The sequence below is a fragment of the Gorilla gorilla genome, chromosome 12 (genome assembly GCF_029281585.2).
Source record: "Gorilla gorilla gorilla isolate KB3781 chromosome 12, NHGRI_mGorGor1-v2.1_pri, whole genome shotgun sequence".
In the NCBI taxonomy this organism is placed as follows: Eukaryota; Metazoa; Chordata; class Mammalia; order Primates; family Hominidae; genus Gorilla; species Gorilla gorilla.
Window position 1 is genome coordinate 50117587 of NC_073236.2, and position 25716 is coordinate 50143302.

Sequence of the window (25716 nt, forward strand, 5' to 3'; positions counted from 1 at the left end):
TTGACTTCCTTTTTTCCTAATTGAATACCCTTTATTTCTTTCTCCTGCCTGATTGCCCTGGCCAGAACTTCCAACACTATGTTGAATAGGAGTGGTGAGAGAGGGCATCCCTGTCTTGTGCCAGTTTTCAAAGGGAATGCTTCCAGTTTTTGCCCATTCAGTATGATATTGGCTGTGGGTTTGTCATAGATAGCTCTTATTATTTTGAGATATGTCCCATCAATACCTAGTTTATTGAGAGTTTTTAGCATGAAGGTTGTTGAATTTTGTCAAAGGTCTTTTCTGCATCTATTGAGATAATCATGTGGTTTTTGTCTTTGGTTCTGTTTATATGCTGGATTACATTTATTGATTTGCGTATGTTGAACCAGCCTTGCATCCCAGGGATGAAGCCCACTTGATCATGGTGGATAAGCTTTTTGATGTGCTGCTGGATTTAGTTTGCCAGTATTTTATTGAGGATTTTTGCGTCGATGTTCATCAGGGATATTGGTCTAAAATTGTCTTTTTTTTGTTGTGTCTCTGCCAGGCTTTGGTGTCAGGATGATGCTGGCCTCATAAAATGAGTTAGGGAGGAGTCCCTCTTTTTCTGTTGATTGGAATAGTTTCAGAAGGAATGGTACCAGCTCCTCTTTGTACCTCTGGTAGAATTCAGCTGTGAATCCATCTGGTCCTGGACTTTTTTTGGTTGGTAGGCTATTAATTATTGCCTCAATTTCAGAGCCAGTTATTGGTCTATTCAGGTATTCAACTTCTTCCTTGTTTAGTCTTGGGAGAGTGTATGTGTCCAGGAATTTATCCATTTCTTCTAGATTTTCTAGTTTATTTGTGTAGAGGTGTTTATAGTATTTTCTGATGGCCATTTGTCTTTCTGTGGGATCAGTGGTGATAACCCCTTTATCATTTTTTATTGCGTCTATTTGATTCTTCTCTCTTTTCTTCTTTATTAGTCTTGCTAGCGGTCTATCAATTTTGTTGATCTTTTCAAAAAACCAGCTCCTGGATTCATTGATTTTTTGAAGGGTTTTTTGTGTCTCTATCTCCTTCAGTTCTGCTCTGATCTTAGTTATTTCTTGCCTTCTGCTAGCTTTTGAATGTGTTTGCTCTTGCTTCTCTAGTTCTTTTAATTGTGATGTTAGGGTGTCAATTTTAGATCTTTCCTGCTTTCTCTTGTGGGCATTTAGTGCTATAAATTTCTGTATACACAGTGCTTTAAATGTGTCCCAGAGATTCTGGTATGTTGTGTCTTTGTTCTCATTGGTTTCAAAGAACATCTTTATTTCTGCATTCATTTCGTTATGTACCCAGTAGTTATTCAGGAGCAGGTTGTTCGGTTTCCATGTAGTTGAGCGGTTTTGAGTGAGTTTCTTAATCCTGATTTCTAGTTTGATTGCACTGTGGTCTGGGAGACAGTTTGTTATAATTTCTGTTCTTTTACATTTGCTGAGGAGTGCTTTACTTCCAATTATGTGGTCAATTTACTTCCAATTATGTGGTCAATTTTGGAATAAGTGAGATATGTGGTGCTGAGAAGGATGTATATTCTGTTGATTTGGGGTGGAGAGTTCTGTAGATGTCTATTAGGTCTGCTTGGTGCAGAGCTGAGTTCAATTCCTGGATATCCTTGTTAACTTTTAGTCTCATTGATCTGTCTAATGTTGACAGTGGGGCGTTGAAGTCTCCCATTATTATTGTGTAGGAGTCTAAGTCTCTTTGTAAGTCTCTAAGGACTTGCTTTATGAATCTGGGTGCGCCTGTATTGGGTGCATATATATTTAGGATAGTTAGCTCTTCTTGTTGAATTGATCCCTTTATCATTATGTAATGGCCTTCTTTGTCTCTTTTGATCTTTGTTGATTTAAAGTCTGTTTTATCAGAGACTAGGATTGCAACCCCTGCTTTTTTTGTTTTCCATTTGCTTGGTAGATCTTCTTCCATCCCTTTTATTTTGAGCATATGTGTGTCTCTGCACGTGAGGTGGGTCTCCTGAATAGAGCACACTGATGGCTCTTGACTGTTTATCCAATTTGCCAGTCTGTGTCTTTTAATTAGAGCATTTAGCCCATTTACACTTAAGGTTAATATTGTTATATGTGAATTTGATCCTGTCATTATGATGTTAGCTGGTTATTTTGCCCGTTAGTTGATGCAGTTTCTTCCTAGCATCTATGGTCTTTACAGTTTGGCATGTTTTTGCAGTGGCTGGTACCAGTTGTTCCTTTCCATGTTTAGTGCTTCCTTCAGGAGCTCTTGTAAGGCAGGCCTGGTGGTGACAAAATTTCTTAGCATTTGCTTGACTGTAAAGGATTTTATTTCTCCTTCACTTTTGAAGCTTAGTTTGGCTGGATATGAAATTCTGGGTTGAAAATTCTTTTCTTTAAGAATGTTGAATATTGGCCCCCACTGTCTTCTGGCTTGTAGAGTTTCTGCCGAGAGATCCGCTATTAGTCTGATGGGCTTCCCTTTGCGGGTAACCCGACCTTTCTCTCTGGCTGAGTGGCAACCAGTTTTAGAAATGTGGTCATGACATAGAATTTCTAGGGCAGATCTTGGTAAAAAACAAAAACAAGAAAAACTGCCAGGCATGGTGGCTCACGCCTGTAATCTCAGCACTTTGGGAGGCCGAGGTGAGAGGGTTGCTTGAGCTCAGGAGTTCAAGAGCAGCATGGGCAACATAGCAAGACCCTGTCTCTACAAAAAATTTAAAAATTAGCTGGGCATGGTGGGGCACACCTATAGTGCCAGCTACTTGGGAGGCTAAGGTGGGAGGATCCCTTGAGCCCAGGAATTTGAGGCTGCAGTGTATGTACCATGATCGCACCACTGCACGCCAACTTGGGAGACAGAGCAAAACCCTGTCTCAAAAACAAAAAACATCTGTTTTTTTTGCTTGTACTTTGATGAACATCCTCAATGATATTTTTAAAAACACATTTCAGGAAGCTATATGCAGAACTGTGCCAGGGCATCGTGGACATAGCCATTTCCAGTGTCTTCCCACCCCCAGATGTGGAGCAACCTCAGACCCAGCCAGCTGCCTTCATCAAGCTGTGACGGAGGGCACTCCCTGCTGCCTTGGAAAAAGCACGGGGTCCTGCTCCAGGGAACGGTGAAATGACTGGATTGCTCTTTATCCAGCCCACAGCAGGGGAAAGAAAGGCAACTCGCAAAGATGAGATGGAAGAAGGCACGTGAGCAGAGGAGGCAGCTCCCAAAGAGAGGGCTGCTCAGGGGGCTTCCCAGGTGTAGCTCTCAGCAATGCTGTTGAGACTTTTGAAAATAACTTTGGTACACAAAGGCAGCTTTGTGAGCAGAGCTCCTTCCCCTCTCCCCGGGAACGGCAGGGCACTGGGACCTCTGGTCGGTGCCTCCCACCCACTGCAGCCCTAGTGCCTTAGCTCCATGCCCGGCTGCAGCCCCACTGCTCTGGACTATGGATTGGACGTCAGAGCATATTGGAGGTTGCCTGTGTGTTCCCCGCCCATCCCTTCGGTAACACTCTGCCACACTAAGCTCTGTACAAGCATGCACCAACAGTCCTTAGTTTTGTGCTGTGCACTGGCCTCTCAGCAAAGGTGGTTTCCCTCATCACCTTCCTGATGGTGTTTGGTCAGTCACCTGTCAGGGTTTGTGCGGGTTGGGCCCCAAAACAGCATATGCTGCTCTAAGTCTGCTCTCTGCATGTTTTAGAAACAAAGTGGCAAGTCTGCCCTGAACCTGTAAGCATCAAATAAGCATGAGAGAGAAAAAAACATGATATATTGCTTTACTTAATAGGTTGAATATGGTAGGTCTTTGAAAATATGATGATTCAATTTTCTCAATTTTCTTTGCTTTAACCAAAATTCTAAATGCAGTTTTGCCTAGTTCCCTTTTTTTTTTTTTTACTTTTTTTTAAACGTTTGTAAAAACCTCTTTGAGGATCAGGAGTCAGTAAAATTCCACTCCCCAAGTGGCCCTGCCCCAGACAAAGGTTGCTTTCCCCCTTTTTGTTCTTTTTATGCCCCCAAGCACTTTCTGCAGTAGCTAGAGGGACAGGTTTCCTTCCAGGAAGGATTCGAGTTCCTGTGCCTGTAGGTATTAGGAGAGTATATATCCTGCCTGAATGGGAAAGTCTTCTAAAATGGGAAAGAAGTGGTTTCATCTCCACACAGTGTCTTGTAAATCTCAACAAATGTGTACTGTTAGAAGTGGCTTCCACTTACTGGATTAACTAATACTTTATAGGCTTTTCAGGAGGCCACATCACTAGCAGTAGGGAGAACAAGATGTCATTTGTGTTCAGTGTAAGCTGAGTAAACAGGCCCTTCCTAGAGTGTCCTGGAAATCACAGCAACCCATTGAAAACTGCCTTCCCCACCAGAACGTGCTATGTTCTTTCTTCATGCCTATGTGTGCTCCATTCCTCGTTTCTAATTGGCTCAAGAAAACGTTTCTGCAGTCAGGTGAGACTTTTACAAAAGAGGAGAAAATCAATGCCTCCTTGAACATGATGAGATGTGAGAACTTACAATGAAAAAGGCAATAATGATAGAAATTATTTCTTAGGTACAGCAATAGTTGATAGGATGTGAGGGTGTTACCTTGGGGTGAAGTGGAGAAGGTCCCAGGTGAATTGGCTCTCATGGAAATTTGGAATTACAAAATAAACGTCCTGGGGGTTACCCAGAATACAGATTTAAAAGTTTGCCTGTAGAGCAAAATAAAACAGTCAGTTGTAGTCATTAATCCTTGAGGCCCAACGCAGCCGATGGGTTGGTGTTTGGGAAATTCTGAGATGGGAATGAGATCTGATCGGATCCTGGGAAGATGTATACCCAGTTAGAACGTGTAGGGTTCTGGGTCCCTGGCAAGTCTAGGTGGGCGGGTGACAGGGAAAGCATGGGCATTTTTGTATTGCTGTCACATGCTAACAGAGGTTTGTAATTATCTTTTGGACCCAAATTATAGAGACATTCACAAGTTTTCTAGCCCTCACAGTAACAGAGCTAAGAATTCAGATGTCAGGAAGTCTGTGAATCTTGATGGATTTTCTGAGAAACCTGACTCAATGGCATATATAAGAGGGAAGTAAGACTTTTAAGAAAAGAAAAAGTTATGCCTCATTCCTCATGTGGCTTCCAATAAGTATCTTAGGAACTTATTTCCTTTTTTAAAAATATTTTTAAAATTTTTAAAATTTGATTTTAAATTTTAAATAAATTTAAAATAAAATTTTACAGAGACGTGGTCTCACTATGTTGCCCAGGCTGGATTGCAGTGGCTATTCGCAGTTGTAATCATAGCACACTGCAGCCTCGAATTTCTGGGCTTGAGCAGTCCTCCCGTCTCAGCCTCCTGAGTAGCTGAGACTACAGGTGCACACCACCAAGCCTGGCTTTATGTATTTATTTCTGTTCATGTGGAATGATTGGTTCAGAACTGTTCCTTTCCCTTCCATGATGTCCTTGACACAGAAGGTCATGCCTGGCTCCCAGTCAGGCTTCATACTTTTGGTCCATGTAAGTGCTACCCGTTGCTGGGGGAGGAGTCATGGTTTATTTGGAAATGTCAGTTGCAATCATGGTTCTGTCATTTGACTGCACAGTATCAGAGGAGCCTGTTAACCTCTCTGTGCCTTAGTTTCTTAGCCCATGAAAGAGATCATTGCCTGACCCAGGGACTACCTCAAGGGCTTTTGATGAGGACAAGTGACAGTAGGAAGACGCAAGAGCCTTTAGTACCAAGGTTCTCAACACTGACTACATGCTGGAATGACTGTGAAGCTTTTAAAAAATGTTAGTGCCCACTCTTCCACTCTACCCCCGGCCAGTTAAATCAGAACCTCAGACAGCAATATGCCTTGAGATGCCTTGAACCATGCTTGAGAAGGAAGGACAAACACATTATTATCTTGGAAGAATTGCATAAGGCTTATGACTTAAAAAAAAAATTCTTTTTGGAAACACAAGCATTTCTTTAAGAATGACCGGATGTTGCCGTATGTATTTATGGCACAAGCAGGTGTTGTCTAAGCAGTTTCTCTGTTTGCTTGTCATAGCAGCATTTGGAAACTCAAACATGCTTTCATTTACGTAAATAGTTTATGAAGCTTTGACAGCAAATGTAAACAGACATGAAATTATAAATCTGCTAAATATGTATTAAGGGTATTAATTATTGAAAGTCCCTTTCCCCAAAACTCAACTCCTATGGCAATTATGAACTCCATTTTACCAAGAACATTTAAGTGCCTCAGCACCTGTATGATATAGTGGAGCAGGTGCTGACATAGGTACCAGCTGACATGATGTGTCACTAGCTCTGTGGGATGATTGCCACATACATGGAACACCTGGGAGTGCTGGAAATGTACTGGGATTGAAGCGACAAAGTGTGTTTTCATTCACAGTGGAGGCTACATCAAGCAAGGGGAGGTCCAGCCCTCTTGCAAGTGTGGTGAGAGGCTCTACTAGCAAAGACATGGGCACCAGAGTAGGTCCCGTGTAGCATGCGGGTGCTGTAGAGAAAATTCAGTGACGTACATGGCTCTGGTTCTGGACACAAAATCTGTACTGGAGAGGAAATGACTGCTGAAATAAGGCAATTGTATGAATATTTAAAATGCCTGGAACACTAAAGTAAAGTAATGATATTTCAAGTGTTTTTGTGCTCTTTGGTTCTTGTTGTAGGTATTGACTGTCCTGGGATATCACTGGTCATTTAAATTCACCATATAATTAGCCAGGCATGGTGGCATGTGGTGGTGGCTGAGGTGGGAGGATCGCTTGAGGCTGAGGTGTGAGGCTGCAGTGAACCATGTTCACACCACTGTACTCTAGCTTGAGCAACAGAGCAAGACCCTGTCTCAAAAGTAAATAAATAATAAAGTAAATATAAATCCATGATACCGTTACTCAGGGGTAGACAGACTTTCTGTAAAAGGCCAGATAATAAATCTGCTAGGCTTTGCAAACCATGTAGGGCCTTTGTTGCATATTTTTTATTTTTTTCTCCAACTCTTAAAAAATAAAAAACTATTCTTAGCTCATAGGCCATATAAAAGCAGGCCAGATGTGCAGTAATTTGCTGACCCCAGGATGTTACCCAATACATAAGCCAACAGATTGTCCTTCAAAACTGATGAGCTGCTCAGTGAAGCACTGAGACTATTTCAGCTGCCAAAGTCCCAGCCCATCGTTTCTTACGTGTCTTGTGTATCGAGTTCTTATAAAGCATTTCACCAAGGCCAGGTTTTTAAATACCTATAAACCTCACACACCTGAGGTGCTTAGTCTTGTGGATAGAAAGAGTTTCATTAATGCAAATTGTTATTAACTTGTAACTTCTTGTGCAATAAGGCTGAATGCTTTGGACATCTTTCCTTTGTATGGCTGGCCTGCCTTCTGTGGCTGCTTCCACTTCATAAATATACCTCTGGCACAGAGGAGGTTTCCATGCCAGAAGCCCTGTGTAGGCACTCCACTCCGAACAGGTTTCACATACACTATGACACATTCCCAGTGGACTCAGCAGAGATTGCATGGGCAGGGTGCAGGGTGCAAGCAGACATGGATCCAGGCAGGCAGCTACTTAGGACCCTGAGAGTGGACAGGCCCAAAGCCTTTGGAAGACTTCTCTTAAAGACTGGTCCCACTTGCTGTCAGTAGCTACACCTCCTCCTTAACCTTAAGTTCTCCCATAACCCATATTTTAGAAGTGTTTTCCCCAAAGCATCCCTCCATATCTTAGTCTATTTTGTATTGCCATAACAGAATGTTACAGAGAAGTGTATGCGGCTCACGGTTCTGGAGGATGAGAAGTCCAATATCAAGGGGCTATATCTGGTGAGGGCCTTCTTGCTGCCTCAGCATGGCAGAAGGCATCACATGGCAAGAGAGGAATGGAGTCTAACTCACCCTTTAACTAGCAACCCATTCCTGTGATAACTAACCCACTCCTGGCATAACATCATTAATTTATTCATGAGTGTGGAGCTCTCATGACCTAACCTCTTACAGGTCCCACCTCTCAACACTATTGCAGTAGAGATTAAGTTTCCAACACATTTACTTTGGGGAACACATTCAAACCATAGCAGTCCCTGAAGGCAAAGGAAAATGAACCCCTCTCCAATGCAATACATAGTAGCAGAACTTGAAGATTGTTGCAAGCATAATTCCTTTCAAAAATTATGAGAGGACATCAGTGGGCATAATAGAGTAACAACCTCTGAAAACCCTCTCTTCCATAAAAGCGATGAGAACACTAGCAAAACTGTCTAGACATTAACCAGAGGCTTGCAGCAATCCATTTATTCAAGAAAAGGCCTGTAATCCCAGCACTTTGGGAGGCCAAGGCGGGCGATCACGAGGTCAGGAGATGGAGACCATCCTGGCTAACACAGTGAAACCCCATCTCTACTAAAAATACAAAAAATTAGCCGGGCGCGGTGGCGGGTGCCTGTAGTCCCAGCTACTTGGGAGGCTGAGGCAGGAGAATGGTGTGAACCCAGGAGGCAGAGCTTGCAGTGAGCCGAGATCATGCCACTGCACTCCAGCCTGGGCGACAGTGCGAGACTCTGTCTCAAAAAAAAAAAAAAAAAAAGGAAAGGGTTGCATCTGAGTAAGAAAAGCAAGCTTTCTGACATTTTAATGTACCCTATTCCCAATCCCCCTTTCCCCAGCTCCACAACAGCCTCGGCCACACAATCATGCTGACATCCAGCAGCAGAGCAGCCACTGTAGGGCTCAGAAGGGGATTGGAACTCCTCCAAAGCTTCATTACCAGAGAATTGCCATTTGGCCTTTTTGGTAGTTCCATGTAAGTCCGTACTCCTAGGTCTTGTCTTTATTTGATGTGACTAAGAGGTTACCCAGTGTGAACAACCTTTTCCCTGGGTGCATTTGTCAAAAAAAATCAACAGCAATTGTTGAACATCTCAACTTCCTAAGGTGGCTGTAACAGTTGGAACAAACAAACTGACCAAAAGACTTAGAAAGAAAAACTGGGAATGAGATTTCTATAGGACGTTTTGAAAAGCTTCAACCTATTCCTAAGAATGCAGAAGGCCACACACATGTGTAGGACTGTGCACATGCCCAGAAGAGACCTGAGAATTCCCCAGCTCTTTCGTCTGACCTTAAGTGTCTGCACAAACAGAGAGGACAGAGGCAGAAGGAGGGAGAGAGGGAAGGAGGAAAGGTAGGAAGGGGAGAAAGAGAGAGGAAGAAAGAGAAAGGAAAGAAAGGCAGGCAGAAAGAAGGAGAAAGGGAGGGAGGGAGGGAAAGGAGGGAGGGAAGAAAAGAGAAAGATTGAGAGAGAAAGAAAAAAGAAAGAAGAAAGAAAAGAAAAAAGGAAAGAAAGTTAGTTTATAAAATAGAACCAAGTAGAAATTTTAGAGTTGCAAAGTACAAAAATGCAAATGAAAGATTTACTTGAGAAGTTTAAAAAAATGTTTGAACTGGTAAAAGAAGGAATCAGCAAATTAGAAGTCATTTGAGATTATCCAGTCTGTGCAACAGAAAAAAAAAATCAGCAAAGAAAAATGATCAGTGCTTCAGACACCCGTCAGACACCATCAAACATACCAACATACACATAATAGGAGTCCTAGAATAGATAAGTGAGAGAGAGGGAAGGGGATAAAACATATACTGGAAGAAATAGTGGCCAAAACCTTTCCCACTTTGAGGAAAAACATTAAAGTGAATCCAAGAAGCTCAACAAATTCTAAGCAGGAAAGACTCAAAGAGTCCACCTCAAGACACACCAGCCACTAAGAAAATAATTTTAAATATATAGTAAAAAATGACAAGGAAACGGAAATGTTACACTAGAAAATATATAAGAAAAGAGAAGGAAGTAATGAAAAATAGAGGAGAAAAAAAAAAGGCAAGAGGCCTAGGAAACCAACAGTAAAATGGTAGATAAATCCTGCCTTATCAGTAATTTCATTAAATGCAAATGAATTAAATACTGCAATCAGAAGGTAGAGACTGGCAAATTGATTTTTTTTAAATCATGATCCAACTATATGCTATCTACAAAAAAACACACTTCTTTTTTTTTTTTTATTATTTAGAGACAGAGTCTTGCTCTGTTGCCTAGGTTGGAGTCTAGTGGTGTAATGATAGCTCACTGCAGCCTCAAACTTCTGGTTTCAAGTAATCTTCCCACCTTAGCCACCCAAGTAGCTGGAACTATAGGTGCCTGCCACCATACTTGGCTAATTTAAAACAATTTTTTAAGAGATAGGACCTGGCTTACTTCAAAACTTGCCTGGCTAATTTCACTTCACATAACGATCTTCAGTTCCATCCATGTTGTTGGAAGTGACAGGATCTCACTCTTTATGGCTGAACAGTACTCCATTGTGTATAAGCAATATATTTTCTTTATCCATTCATCTGCTGAAGGACACTTAGGTCGCTTCCAAATCTTGGCTATTGCAAACAAGGCTGCAGTAAACATGGGAGTGCAGATATCTCTCCAAAAAAAAATTTTTTTTTTTTAGAGATAGGGTCGTACTGTGTTTCCCAAGCTGGTCTTGAACTCCCGTCCTCAGGCAATCCTCCTGCCTCAGTCTCCCCTAAGCAGCTGGGATTACAGGCATCAGCCAATGCACCTGGCAAAACACACTTTAGATTCAAAAACACAAACAGGTTGAAAGTAAAATGATGGAAAAAGATATACCATGCAAACAGTAACTCAAAGAGAAGTGGAGTAGCTATACTAATATTAGACAACATAAACTTTAAGAAAAAAATTGTTTCTATAGACAAAGAAGACTTTTTTTTAATAGTTCCAACTTTTGTTTTAAATTCTGGAGGTACATATACAGGTTTGTTACATGGGTCCTGAGGTTGGGGTACAGATCCCATTACCCAAGTAGTAAGCATAGTACCTAATAGTTAGCTTTCCAATCCTTGCACCCCTCCCTCCCTTCTCCCTCTTGTCGTCTTTAGTGTCTCTTGTTGCTATTTTTGTGTCCATGTGTATCTAATGTTTGGCTCCCACTTATGAGACTGTGCAATATTTGGTTTTCTGTTCCTGCGTTATTTCACTTAGGATAATGGCCTCCAGCAGCATCCATGTTACTGCAAAGGACATGATTTCATTCTTTTTTATGGCTGCATAGTATTCCATGGTATATATGTACTATATTTTCTTTATCCAATCCACTGTTGATGGGCACCTAGGTCGATTCCATGTCTTTGCTCTTGTGAATAGCACTGTGATAAACATATAGGTGCATGTGTCTTTCTGGTAGAACGAATTGTTTTCTTTTGGATATATACCCAGTAATGGGAGGCTATGTTGAATGGTAGCTCTGTTTTTTGTTTGTTTGTTTGGTGGAGTCTCTCTCTGTCACCCAGGCTGGAGTGCAGTGGTGTGATCTGTGCTCACTGCAACCTCCGCCTCCTGGGTTTAAGCGATTCTCCTGCCTCAGCCTCCCAAGTAGCTGGGACTATAGGCGTGTGCTGCCATGCCCAGCTAATTTTTGTATTTTTAGCAGAGACAGGGTTTCACCATGTTGGCTAGGCTGGTCTTGAACTCCTGACCTCAGGTGATCGACCTGCCTCAGCCTCCCAAAGTGCTGGGATTACAGGCATGAGCCACCATTCCCAGCTGCTCTGTTTTAAATTCTTTGAGAAATCTCCAAACTTCTTTCCACAGTGGTTCAACCAATTTACATTCCTGCCAGCAGTGTATAAGCATTCTCTTTTTTTCCTTAGCCTCTTCAGCATCTGTTATTTTTTGACTTTTTAATATAGCTATTCTGACTGGCGTGAGATGATATCTTGTTGTGGTTGTGATTTGCATTTCTCTGTTGATTAGTGATGATGAACATTTTCTCATATGTTTCTTGGCCACTTGTATGCCAAGGACATTTTATATTGATAAAAGGGTCAGTCCATTAGGAAAATATGACAATTATAAACATATGTACCTAGCAATACAGCCTAAAGATACATGACATAAAAACTTAGAGAATTGAAGGAAGAAACAGACAATTTAACTACAATAGTTGGAACCCTCAAAACTCCATTTCAATAATAGCTAGACCAACTAGGCAGAAGATCAGCAAGAAAATAGAAAACACTATAAACCAACTAGACTTGACAAATATCTACAAGGCACTCCACCCAACAGCAGCAAAATACACATCCTTCTCAAGTGCACATGGAACATTCTCTGGGGTAGATCACATGCTAGGCCATAAAACAAGTCTCAGTAAATTTAAAAGAATTGAAATTATACTGCATATGTTCTCTGACCATGTTGGAATAAAATCAGAAATCAGTAACAAATTTTGTTAACTTCTGTATTAATGAAGAAATATACAAGAGGTTGGACTAATAATAATTCTTTTAAAACTTCCCACAGGGAAAAGCCCAGGACCAGATTGTAAGCCAGATGGTAAGGAATTAACACCAATATTTCATAGAGTCTCCTAAAAAATAGAAGAGAAGAAAATACTCCTCAATTGAGAAGAGTGTCCTCAACTTTATGAGGTCACTCTTAATACCCTGATACCAAAACCAGACAAAGATGTCACAAGAAAAGCAAATAGCAGACCAATAATCTCTTGGGAATACAAACGGAAAAAATCTTCAACAAAATACTAGTAAACCAAATCCAGCAACATAGAAAAAGGATTATACATTATGACTAAGTGGGACTTACCCTAAGATTACAAAGTTTGGAATAACGCATGTTCTCTTATAAGTGGAAGCTAGGCTGAGCATGGTGGCTCACTCCTATAATCTCAGCGCTTTTAGGAGGCCAAGGTGGGCAGATCAAATGAGGCCAGGAGTTTGAGTCCAGCCTGGGCAACATGATTAAATCTGGTCTCTATTAAAAATACAAGAATTAGCCAGGCATGGTGGTGCATGCCTGTAGCCCAGCTACTCTGATGGCTGAGGCACAAGAATCGCTTGAACCTGAGAAGAGGAGGTTGCAGTGAGCAGAGATCGCACAACTGCTCTCTATCCTAGGTGACAGAGCAAGTCCTGTCTCAAAAAAATTAAAAAGTGGGAGCTAAACATTGGGTACACATGGACATAAAGTTGGGAAGAGGCCAGGCGCGGTGGCTCACGCCTGTAATCCCAGCACTTTGGGAGGCCGAGGTGGGCAGATCATGAGGTCCGGAGATCAAGACCATCCTGGCTAATATGGTGAAACCCCGTCTCCACTAAAAATACAAAAAATTAGCCGGGCGTGGTAGCAGGCGCCTGTAATCCCAGCTACTCAGGAGGCTGAAGCAGGGGAATCACTTGAACCTGGAAGGCGGAGGTTGCAGTGAGCCAAGATTGCGCCACTGCACTCCAGCCTGGGTGACAGAGACTCTGTCTAAAAAAAAAAAAAAAAAAAAAAAAAAAGATGGGAACAGCAGACACTGGGGACTACTAGAGCCAGGAGAGAAGGAGGGGAGCAAAGATTGAAAACTACCTATTGGATACTGTGCTCGCTACCTGGGTGACAGGTTCAACCATACCCCAGACCTCAGCATCACCCAATATACCTTTGTAACAAATTTGCACATGTACCCCCCTGATTCTAAAATAAACGTTGAGAAGGGGAAAAGAAAATGCAAGGTTTTTTTTAACATACAAAATTTACTTAATATACCACTTTAATAGAAAAAAGAGGACAAAAAGCACATGATCATTTCAATATACACTGAAAAAGCATTTGGCAATACACAACACTCTTTCTTGGAAAAAACCTTTCAACAAACTAGAAATAAATTACTTCCTCAACATGATAAAGAGCATCTTTGGAAAAACCCACAGCCTACATCATATTAATGGTGATGTGAAAGCTCCAGTTGGGAGCTTTCTTCCCAATATCAGGCACAAAACAAGTATATTTATTCTTGTCACTTCAACATTGTATTAAATGTTCTAGACAGAGCAATTAGACAAAAGGAAGGAAAGAAGACTGCGCATTCAGATTGGAAAGGTAGAAGTATGATGATCTCTCTTTGCAGACGACAAGATACCATATAGAAAAAGTCCTAAGAAATCCACTAACGCTGTTAGAACTAATAAAGAGTTTAGCAAGATTGCCAGACACAAGATCAATATACAAAACTCAATGGTATTTCTACATATTACAAACAATTTGAAGTTAAGAAAACAATTCCATTTATATCAACACCAAAAAGAATGAAATACTTAGGAATAAATTTAACAAAAGTTCATTTCTACACCAAATACTACAAAACATCTCTGAAAGAAATTAAAGAACACCTAAATAAATGGAAAGACATCCCATGTTTATGGATTGGGAGATAATTATTGTTAGGATGAAAATAGGCCCCAAATTGATCTACCAATTGAACACAATCCTGATCAAGAATCTCAGCCTTCTTTGCAGAAATTGACAAGCTGGGCCGGGTGTGGTGGCTCACACCTGTAATCCCAGCACTTTGGGTGGCCAAGGCAGGTGGATTACTTGAGGTCAGGAATTCAAGACCAGCTTGGCCAACATGGTAAAACCCTGTCTCTACTAAAAATACAAAATTAGCCAGGCATGGTGGTGCATGCCTGTAATCTCAGCTATTTGGGAGGCTGAGGCAGGAGGTGGAGGTTGCAGTGAGCCAAGATCATGCCACTGCACTCCAACCTCAGCAACAAGAGCAAAACTCTGTCTCAAAAAAACAAAAAAACAAAAAAACAAAAAAAGAAATTGACAAGCTAAGCTGACGCTAAAATCCATATTGAAATACAAAGGATCAAATAAATCTGGAGAAAGAAGAACAAAGTTGGAGGATGTGCACTTCCTGATTTCAAAATTTATTACAAAGCTATATTAATCAAATCTGTGTAGTTTGTAGACAGATATACAGATAAATGTAGATAGACATACAGATCAAGAGAATAGAACTGAGAGTCAAAAATAAACCCTTGCATCTATAGTGAATTGATTTTCAACAAGGAGGCTAAGACAATTTGATGAGGGAAAGAATAGTCTTTTTAACAAATGGTGTTAGGACAACTGGATATCCACATGCAAAGGAATAAAGTGATATGCCTTTCTCACACCATATACAAAAATTAGCTCAGAATGAGTCAAAGACTTAAATGTAAGAGTTGAAACTACAAAACTCTTAGTAGAAAATATAGGTGAAAATCCCCATGATTGAAAAATATCTAGTATTTGATAGCACAACAGGGTGACTGCAGTCAGCAATAATTTGTTGTACCTTTACAAATAACTGAGGAAGTACAATTGGAATGTTCATGACAGAAATGATGAATGCTTGAGGTGATGGAAACCCCATCTACCCTCCTGTGATTATTACATCGTATGCCTATATGAAAACATCTCATATACCTCATAAATATGCTAATTATGTACCCATAAATTTTTTTTAAATCCTCATGACCTTGGATTACACAATGATGTCTTAGATATGATATAAAAAGACAGGCAACAAAAGAAAAAAACTACACTTCAAAATTAAAACGTTTTGCTTCAAAGGACACCAGCAAGAAAGTAAAAACCCACAGAATGGGAGAAAAATATTTGCAAATCATGTATCTGACAAGGACTAGTATAGGCTATATAAAGAACTACAACTACTCAGTTGGCCGGGCGCGCGCGGTGGCTCATGCCTGTAATCCCAGCATTTAGGGAGGCAAAGCGAGAGGATCACTAGAGGCCGGAAGTTCAAGACCAGCCTGTGCAACAGACTCCCGGCTCGAATTTTTTATAAAAAGTGATATAGGAATGAAAAGTACCAGCTGAACTAGGAAAGGGGAAGTTGACAGTAAGGAGGGACTATCGGGGCAGGAAGATACTGGGTAGTGGTGGTTTAATTCATTGTTTTAATTGTGGTGATGGCTGCATGGTTGTATACATAGGTCAAAACTTAACGCGTACACTTTAAATGTGTGGTTTATTGTATGCCAGTTATAACGCAATATAGCTGTTAAACACAAACACAATAAAGTTGAAAACCCAGCAGGCATTCCCTGATTAATCAGTATTCTGGGGAGGTAAGGGGCTCACAGGAACGCAAAAGAAATTCCGGCTGTAAATCCAGTTGGACGCCCCGCTGCCCCATCCCCTCCATCTGGGACCGCCCGACTCCTCTCCCACCTCCTTCCCCAGGCCTCCCCCAGGACTCCAGTCCGGAAGATGCGAGGAGGTTAGCGGGGCCCGACCACTCCTTGGCTTCCCAGGGGTGAGCCTCGCGAGTTAGGAGTTGGGTAGAGAGTCAGCCCGGGGCCCGGCATCCGCTTTTTCGTTGAAGCAACGACTTTGGCCGGATGACTCCCCAGGGTCGGCATCAGCGTGGGACTGGGAACAGGTTAAGGGAAATAGAAGAGAACCTGAGAAGACCGCTCTCCTCCAATCCTAATTGACTGAGCCAATGAGAGCCAAAGAGGTCACATGCTCAACTGGGCGGGGAGCGGGTTTCCACCTGCGGCATCTTTTGCAGAGCGGGGAGATGAGTGGGGCGGAATATGGGAGAAAGGGAGGGCCCGCCACGCTCTGGCTGGACACGGCCTTAATCGGCCCGTTCACTCGACGTTTTTGGTTCCACGTTGACCCCAAGAAACCGAAACCGCAGGGCCTAGGGCGGGTGGAACGAGAGGGGACTACATTTCCCAGCAGGCTGCGGAAACGGGACTCCGGCCATTACTTCCGGCGTGTACCAAGAGACTGGCGTCCGGTGTGCAGGTGGCCACATGGATCCTGGCAGCCGGTGGCGGAACCTGCCCAGCGGGCCTAGCCTAAAGCACTTGACTGACCCCTCTTATGGAATCCCGCGGGAACAGCAAAAGGCAGCGTTGCAGGAGCTGACGCGGGCGCATGTGGAGTCCTTCAACTACGCTGTGCACGAGGGTCTCGGCCTCGCGGTGCAGGTGAGCGCGGCGTCCGCTGGCGCCCTTGCCGCGGCGAGGCCAATCCCAGGGAGATGGCTGGGAGGTCACAGTATGACCCCAAATGCATGTGCTCCTTGATCCTGACAGGCTTGGTGGGTAAGCGGGAGAGCACATGTTAAACAGAACGCGGTACTGGCCTTCGTGAGACTTGTAGTCGAGACGTCTTAAGAGATGTATTCGTGATTCTGGAGTGAAAAGTGATTGTGAACTGTAGTTTGGACAGTTTCGGGGTGCTGTGAGAGTGAGGAAGTGGCTTATCTGGGGTGTGCTTCACAATGCACACGGCTTTATATCACTTGAAGACTTACCTCTCCAAAACGTACCTCAAAAGATTCCGAACGTATTTGTAGGTACAGTGTAATGTTCAGGGTTATCCTTCAGTTTCCTTCTCTTAGAGCTTTAAAGAGAGAAACTACTCGTCATTTGTTATGAATTAAGCAGGTGCCGAGGAAGGTATAAATGAGTCATAAAAGCAAGATTGACTCGAAAAGTGTAATTGCATTATTAGCGTAGAGTAATGGTAGCAGAATTCAAGTGAGTATGGTGGGGGAAAGTTTCGTTTATTAAGCATCCCCAGTGTCTCCAGGCAATAGGCTCAGAGGATGTGGAGGAGGCAGTCCCGTGTACGAGACAGTTCATGCATTTAAGTGCTCCCTGTCGTGTTTGGGGGTTGAAGGGGTGAAGATATGAAAGCAGTCCATGCCAATGTTCTTGAGAACTGCTCTGCCAAGGGATTGTGTGGGCTACTGTGGGAGCATATGGGCGGCGCAACTAATCCAGGAGTTTGAGAAAGAGCAGGATTAGATGAGTTCAAGAAGTGAGAAACGTGCATTTCGTCCAGGGGAAGAGTAGAGCAGAGTCACATGCTTAGGGGACCCTACCTGTGGTTTTGTTGGGTAAGATTTGTGTTGTGCGAGATAGGGATACAGATAATGTGGAGAGCTTTGATTGCCAGTCTGATTCTTGAACTCTATTCGGCAAATAATATGGGAGCCATTAAGATTTATTGTTTAGAAAGACTAGAGAGGTGGGGGTTGTTTGTATTGTGCCTGGATTGTTACAGTATCATGTCTGTGAGAAAAAATACCTAATTAAAAGTTAATCGGGCTGGGTGCAGTTCCTCACACCTGTAATCCCAGGACTTTGGGAGGCCAAGGCAGAAGGATGACTTGAGCCCAGGATTTCAAGACCAGCTTGGATAACATAGTGAAACCCCATCTCCATAAAAATTTAAAAATTAGTGGGGCATGGTGGTGCGCACCCAAGTAGCTGGTCCCAGCTACTCGGGAGGCTGAGGTGGGAGGATAAGTTGAACCCAGGAATTTGAGGCTGCAATGAGCTATGATTGTGCCACTGCACTCCATCCTCGGTAACAGCGTGAGACCTGTCTTTAAAAAAAAAAAATCCAATTGAGAAATTTTAGAAAAGCACTAATTTAAAAATAAGCCAGTCGGCTGGGTGTGGTGGCTCTTGACTGTAATCCCAGCACTTTGGGAGGTCAAGGCGGGTGGATCACTTGAGGTCAGGAGTTCCAGACCAGCCTGGCCAACCTGGTGAAACCCCATCTCTACTAAAAAATACAAAAATTAGCCGGGCATGGTGGCACATGTCTGTAATCCCAGCTACTCAGGAGGCTGAGGCGCGAGAATCGCTTGAACCTGGGAGGCGGAGGTTGCAGTGAGCCAAGATTGCGCCACTGCATTCCAGCCTGGGTGACAGAGTGAGACTCTCCCAAAAAAAAAAAAATACGTAAATAAATAAACCAATTATATGTTAACATTTTTAAGAAAAATATTTTCCAAAGCAAAAAAGAAGTTAGATGAATTGTATTATTAAAAATCTTTTTAATGTCTGGCTTAATGAAAAGACAACTGGATTCTCATGTCTGCTTGTGCATTCAGTCCCTTGTGATAATTGTTTTGGTTGAAGTAGATGAAGAAAATTTGGCCCTGCATAGAAAATGATGCCACAACTTAGCTAGGACTATAATAATATAGTATTTGAAAAAGTTCTGTAAAACACAGTAACATAAATAACTAATACTTATAAAGCCAAGGGAAAAAATAGTTATCATATTTTTTACTTACGAAACATAATTTTACCAAATTTCTTTGGAGTGAATCCCTCCTTTCTGTGAGTCAGAATTTATGTGTCTGTCTTTTCAAAATACAATTGATTTTTATTACTTGGGGATTCTATATTTGCAAATTCACCTACTCACTAAAATTTACTTCTACTCCAAAAGCACCATGCCCAGAAGCAGCAAAAAAGTTGAGTTGCTCAGTGTCCATTTTCCCAGCTGAGATCTAACAAGGTGATGCTCGGCCTTCTTGTTTTAAGTTCTTAAACTATAAACAGAGGTTGTCTTCACTATCTATTTAGTGCCGTGTTTTGTGCTTTTTGTTGGTGATTTTGCTGTTTAAAATGTCCCCCAAGCAAAGTATTAAAGTATTAAAGTTCTGTATAAAGTTCCTAAGCACAAGAAGGCTGTGCTGTGCCTTTAGGGGAAAATATTAATACATGCATTTAACATAGGCTTTGTTCAGGCATGCGTTAGGGACTCAATAATATATATTAAATAAGCTGTCCTTAAACAGAAACCCACATAATGCAAGGTTGTGTATTGATCAGTGGATGAAATCATAGGCTTTGTTCAGGCATGAGTTACGGACTCAATAATATGTATTAAATAAGCTGTCCTTAAACAGAAACACACATAATACAAGATTGTGTATTGATCAGTTGATGAAATGTGACCAGAGGCTCGCAGGAAGCTAACCATGTATTTACCCTAGGAGCAGTGGTTCAGTATTGGCTAATTCAGTGTTTATGGCAACTGTATAGAACATACCTATTACGAATAATGACAGTTCACTGTATTTCTTTCTAAATAGTGCAGCTGCGTCTTGAGAAAGCAAATCGTCTAACTCCATTCTTTTTTTTTTTTTTGAGACAGGATCTCACTTTGTCACCTAGGCTGGAATGCAGTGGCATGGTTATAGCTCACTGCAGCCTCGACCTTCCAGGCTCAAGTGATCCTCCCACCTCAACCTCTTGAGTAGCTGGGACCACAGGCATGCACCACTATGCCCGGCTAATTTTTTTATTTTTATTTTTTGTAGAGACAGGGTCTCCCTATGTGGCCCAGCCTGGTCTCAAACTCCTGAGCTCAAGTAGTCCTCCTCCCTCGGTCTCCCAAATATTGGGATTACAGGTGTGAGCCACTGCATCTGGCTTTTATTTTTAAATAAAATATGAATTTCTAAAATAATACCAGCTTTAGATAACATTTTAAAATTTAGAAAAGGTAAGTTAACTCACGTGAAGGTGGAGAACCTCCTTGGTATTCTTTCTTGGTTCCATTTTTTCATTTTCATTATTCTAAGACTAAGTCTAGGAGGTTGCTTGTAATTAATATATAGGAGAGCTTGGTGATGCCCCTTCCTCAGAACAGCAAAGCTTCCCCTACAGAATGGTACAAAGAAGTAACTTCTGTGGAAGGGGAAACCCAGCCTGGCCGCCATCTTTTCCTTTGCATGGCTCTGGCTTCAGTTTGACGTTGCCATTGTACATTAAGCATCTAGTCTTAAATCCTAAAGGATGTTTCCGTATCCTTGCTCTATTAGCAGTAGTCCCATTTGTCTTGCTATGCACATAGACAAGTTAAGAATACACAAGGCTCTTGGTTCAGAGAACAGAAATTTTGTTCTGTTCACAGCTGTATCCCTAGAGCCTACTACAGTCTCTGACACATGTGGTCACTCAAAATGATCTTGTACTAATAATGCATTGTGGTTTTAAGTATTTAGTGAAGTTATGAGTAGACTGGAGGTAGCTTTTTTTTTTTTTTTTTTTGAGACGGAGTCTCGCTCTGTCGCCCAGGCTGGAGTGCAGTGGCGTGATCTCAGCTCACTGCAGGCTCTGCCTTCCGGGTTCACGCCATTCTCCTGCCTCAGCCTCCCGAGTAGCTGGGACTACAGGTGCCCACCACCACGCCCGGCTAATTTTTTTTGTATTTTTAGTAGAGATGGGGTTTCACCGTGTTAGCCAGGATGGTCTCGATCTCCTGACCTTGTGATCCTCCCACCTCGGCCTCCCAAAGTGCTGAGATTACAGGCGGGAACCACTGCACCCGGCCAACTGGAGGTAGCCTTAACTGTCCTTTTTAGGTGTGTCATGGTGGCATCACAGGCATCAATGTTTCTAGAACACATAAGATTTGGAAGAGTCTTAGAGAAAAAATGCCTTGGAAATGCAAGCAATTTAATAGTGTGAATTGCATTTCAGGCTATACCTCCCTTTGAATTTGCTTTCAAAGATGAGCGTATCTCTTTTACTATTCTGGATGCTGTTATCAGTCCACCTACAGTTCCAAAAGGGACCATCTGCAAAGAGGCCAATGTTTATCCAGCAGAATGCCGGGGCCGAAGGAGTACCTACCGTGGGAAGTTGACAGTGAGTACTAGTGATGCTGTGTGACTCTCAACACTGCACATATTTGGGAGTAGGGCGGGTGCCTAATAAAGTTTATGCCAGAAATTGCTTTCTTGGTGCTATTGTCTAAGAGATCCCACCTTCTAAATCTAAGGCATAAAATAATTTAATTGATCTTCTTCCTCAGTCTTTGAAAATACTCATTTGTTCTCGTAAATGCAGATATTTCTGTTAAGTAACTTTTTCTCTTGTTTTCATTTAGGCTGATATCAACTGGGCAGTGAATGGAATCTCGAAAGGAATCATTAAGCAGTTTCTTGGCTATGTTCCCATCATGGTGAAATCCAAGCTTTGCAACTTACGTAACCTTCCCCCACAAGCCCTCATTGAGCACCATGAGGAGGCAGAGGTAATCACGGGCGTCCAGGCATGAGGCAGTAGAGAAGGCCTGGGTTGGGAGTAAGAAGACAAGAAGTGTGTCAGTGTTTTCTTTCTGTGCTCCAATTTCTGGATAGGTGAAAGAGATATCAGTATCTTGCCTGCATACAGTGTATGGCTCTGAATAGCTATCAAATTAGACAGTATGAAAAAGTGGCTGTAAAATTAGAGAATATTATTGTTTGGGGGGAAGAACTGGTAGGTTTTTCCCTAATTTTCTGAATGATAGAGACATACTTCCATGAAATTTGTTTTTTTTTTTTCAAGCTGTCTTAATCCACAAAGCTATTGTCAAAAATGTCTATTTATCTGGGCATGGTGGTGGCATGGATCTGTAGTCCCAGCTAACTGGGAGGCTGAGGCAGGAGCATCAGTTGAGCCCAGGAGACCTGACTACAGTGAGCCATGATTGTGCCACTGCACTCCAGCCCGGGAGACAGAGTGAGACCCCGTCACTAAAAAAGTAAAATAAAAATGTCTGCTTTGCTAACAGTAAGATTCTGTGCGCATATTAAATGACTTATATGCATTCCCTTCATCATTTCTTTCAGCTATATTAGGTGGCTTTGCAGTGTTGAGTTGAGGTAATCAAGATGAACAGACAGTGCCTACTAAATAGGTAGATGGTGTTATGTGGTGGGAAGAGGGTTTTGGTGTCAGATCTGGGTTTGACACACAACTCTTCCGCTTATCAATCTTGTGGTTTGGGGAAGTTAATCTCCCTGAGCCTCAGTTTCCTCTGCTGCAAATGGGTATAATAGCTACCCCACTCATTGTTATGAGAATTAAATGTTATGATAACATAGAGCACCTACTATAATATGCCTGATTCATAGTAGGCAATTCGTAAATAGTAGCTGTTTATTACAGAAATGTGATATTGAGCAGAGCTATTAAAAATATTTTTCTATTTAGCTAATCCAAATTTCTGGTTTCCAGAGCTTTCATACAATCAAGTTTTTGAACTTATTTGGGAAACCATACTCGAGTATGGAAGCAAAGTGGTTACAGTTTTTATCTTTCTTTTTTTTTTTTTTGAGACAGAGTCTCCCTCTTTCACCCAGGTTGGAGCGCAGTGGCACAATCTTGGCTCACTGCAAGCTCCGCCTCCTGGGTTCAAGCCATTCTCCTGCCTCAGCCTCCCGAGTAGCTGGGACTACAGGTGCCCACTACCACGCCTGGCTAATTTTTTGTATTTTTAGTAGAGATGGGGTTTCACCGTGTTAGCCAGGATAGTCTCGATCTCCTGACCTTGTGATGCTCCTGTCTTGGCCTCCCAAAGTGCTGTGATTACAGGCGTGAGCCACCACGCCCGGCCCAGTTTTTATCTTTCAACACCTCTTTGGAGTAAGTTTTTTTTAGTGTTGTTTGAAGACTGAAGTCATTTTAGGGGACAGAAAGGCAAGTTAGGTTGAGCCTGTCTGATAAAGAGAAGTACCCTGTTTTTCTTCCATACTTTTTTCCCGTGTCCCTAGGACCTTTGTAATATACTTGAGAAAACTGTTAATTCACACAAAGACAGTGTCTGTGTACTGTTTTCAAGGGATCAGTAGTACATTTCACCTCTGTGTTCCTATTCTGTGTGTTGTACTACCTTTGGCTAGGAGTGAGGTTCATGTTTACAGTTAGTCATGTATCTTTGTTTAACAAGTTGCAATTCATCTTTTTGGCAGGAAATGGGGGGCTATTTTATAATCAATGGCATTGAAAAAGTCATCCGAATGTTGATTATGCCTCGGAGAAATTTTCCCATTGCAATGATAAGACCAAAATGGAAAACCAGAGGGCCTGGTTATACTCAGTATGGTAAGTTCTGGAGATTATTAGAATATTTTTTAAGGAAAATTTAAAACTTTTTTTTTTTTTTTTGAAGTAGATGCATCCACATGGTCTTTGATATTTTTGTTTCTTTTTTTTTTTTTCTGAGACAGGGTCTCACTCTGTCACCCAGGCTGGAGTGCAGAGTGGTGTGATTACAGCTCGCCATAGCCTCAACCTTCCCAGGCTCAGATGATCCTCCCACCCCAGCCTTCCGAGTAGCTGGGACCACAGGCACGTGCCACCATGCCTAGCTAATTTTTTTTTTTTTTTTTTGGTAGGGTTGGGGTTTCACCATGTTGCCTAGGCTGATCTCGAACCCTTGGGCTCAAGCAGTCCTTCTGCCTCAGCCTCCCAAAGTGCTGAGATTACATGCATGAGACACCGTGTCTGGTCTTTCTTTTGTTTTTTGTTGTTTTTCTATTGAGCATTCTTGTGTTAAGTTTTCATAATTGGGATGGAAGAAGAAATGGAGAGATGTTAGAGGATACAGACTTGCAGTTACAAGATGAATAAGTTCTGGGGATCTGATGTACAGCCTGGTGATGATAGTAATACTGTACTGCTTAAAATTGATGAGTACATTTTAAGTGTCTCAACCACACACGCGTGCACACGTACTACAGATGATAACTATGAGTGGTGATTGATGTTTTCATCAGTTTGATTGTGGAAATCATTATAATATATGTATATGTATATTCAAGGTATTGTACACCTTGAATATATATGATTTTTATCATAAGCATTTTAAAATTCACTTTTGCTAACTGAAAGAGCATGTGTATTTTTGTTACTACTTATGAAGATGAAAGCTAGTCTGGCTTGGCCATAAGTGGGTGTGGGTCTTGGCTGTCTTCTGGTTCAGGCTGCTGCACTTTTGCAAACTGAAAGAGCATGTGTATTTTTGTTACTACTTATGAAGACGAAGGCTAGTCTGGCTTGGCCATAGGTGAATGTGGGCCTTGGATGTCTTCTGGTTCAGGCCACTGTGGTACACCCCTCAGGGTCTCTGTCTGACAGCCACCTGGCCTCTGTTGGAACATTCTCTTTGACAATGCCTAAGACAGCATGTTGTATTCTTGAGCAACCCTGACAGTTAAACAATTTGTCCTGATAGTTGAGCTAAAAATCAGACCTTAATTATAGCCATACATACTATACCTAGAAAAACAGCATACCCGAATGTCTAGTGATTTTCTTTTGCATCAGTTGATGGTAGTATGTCTTAGCAGTCTTTGCCTGAAACTGAAATAAAATCTAAAATTCTACTTTTCTCCATTGAAACTATTAGATCAAGCACCATGTCTTGACCAGACTCCACAGTTTAAGGCGGATATAAAGTGCTAAAAGATGTGGACTCTGTCCTGGAGGGAAACTTTGAAGTTTGCTTAAATTCATAGTTTCAGTTATTTTACATTAGTGTTTCTCAATCTGGGTAGATTTTGCATGCAAGAGGACATTTGCTGAGGTTTAGAAACATTTTTGATTGCCAGTCTTGGCTAAACTTAGTGATTTGGCTTTAATTGTGTCTAAGAGGGTAAGATTGTTCAGAAAGAAAATGGTTGAAGCAATTAAGATATCAATGAGTTTCTGATTTTTTTGTTTGGTTCAATAGGAGTTTCAATGCACTGTGTGAGGGAAGAACATTCTGCTGTCAATATGAACCTCCACTACTTGGAAAATGGCACTGTTATGTTGAACTTTATTTACCGGAAAGAACTGTTTTTTCTTCCTTTGGGATTTGCACTTAAGGTATGACTTAATGAATGCATTCTTTTGTTATGAAGAAATTCATTGGGGTTAGTATCCTGTGCACATTGGATGGATTCTCCTTGTTAAAATAATACTGTACTAGTTGTCTACTGCTCCAAAACAAATTACCTCAAAATTCAATAGCTTAAAACTCAATAAACATTTCTGTCTCACAGTTTCTGCGGGTCGGGAGTTTGGGAGTGCTTTGGCTGGGCAGTTGTGGCCCAGGGTCTCAGGAGGTTGCATGGAGATGTCAGACAGGACTGCAGTCATTTTGAGGACTTCCAAGGTGGCTCACTCACATGGCTGGCAAATCTGCTGGTTGTTGGCAGGAGGTCTCCTCATGGGGTTGCTCTCTACATGGCCCTTTCTGTAGGCTGCTTGAGGC

The 25716-nt window shown here is 41.9% G+C and overlaps 2 protein-coding genes across 3 annotated transcripts in view; both read left to right on the forward strand.

Annotated features, from left to right (window-relative positions):
- The window catches only part of TTL (tubulin tyrosine ligase), a 44554-nt gene extending 37914 nt beyond the window's left edge, over window positions 1-6640 (forward strand). Inside the window, exon 7 of the mRNA XM_055378279.2 lies at window positions 2940-6640. Within this exon, the coding sequence (XP_055234254.1) occupies window positions 2940-3054 (115 nt within the window). The 3' untranslated portion in view covers window positions 3055-6640. The remainder of the gene's footprint in view (window positions 1-2939) is intronic.
- A 9433-nt stretch (window positions 6641-16073) lies between these two features.
- POLR1B (RNA polymerase I subunit B) overlaps window positions 16074-25716 on the forward strand; it is a 37176-nt gene continuing 27533 nt past the window's right edge. Inside the window, exons 1-5 of one of the 2 annotated variants that reach the window (XM_004031616.5) lie at window positions 16074-16862; window positions 21171-21338; window positions 21580-21726; window positions 23429-23561; window positions 25192-25328. In XM_004031616.5, coding sequence (XP_004031664.2) covers window positions 16686-16862; window positions 21171-21338; window positions 21580-21726; window positions 23429-23561; window positions 25192-25328 — 762 coding nt within the window. In that variant the 5' untranslated portion in view covers window positions 16074-16685. Of the gene's footprint in view, window positions 16976-21170; window positions 21339-21579; window positions 21727-23428; window positions 23562-25191; window positions 25329-25716 lie in introns of both variants that reach the window. The other variant, XM_063695706.1, reaches the window with a different exon arrangement.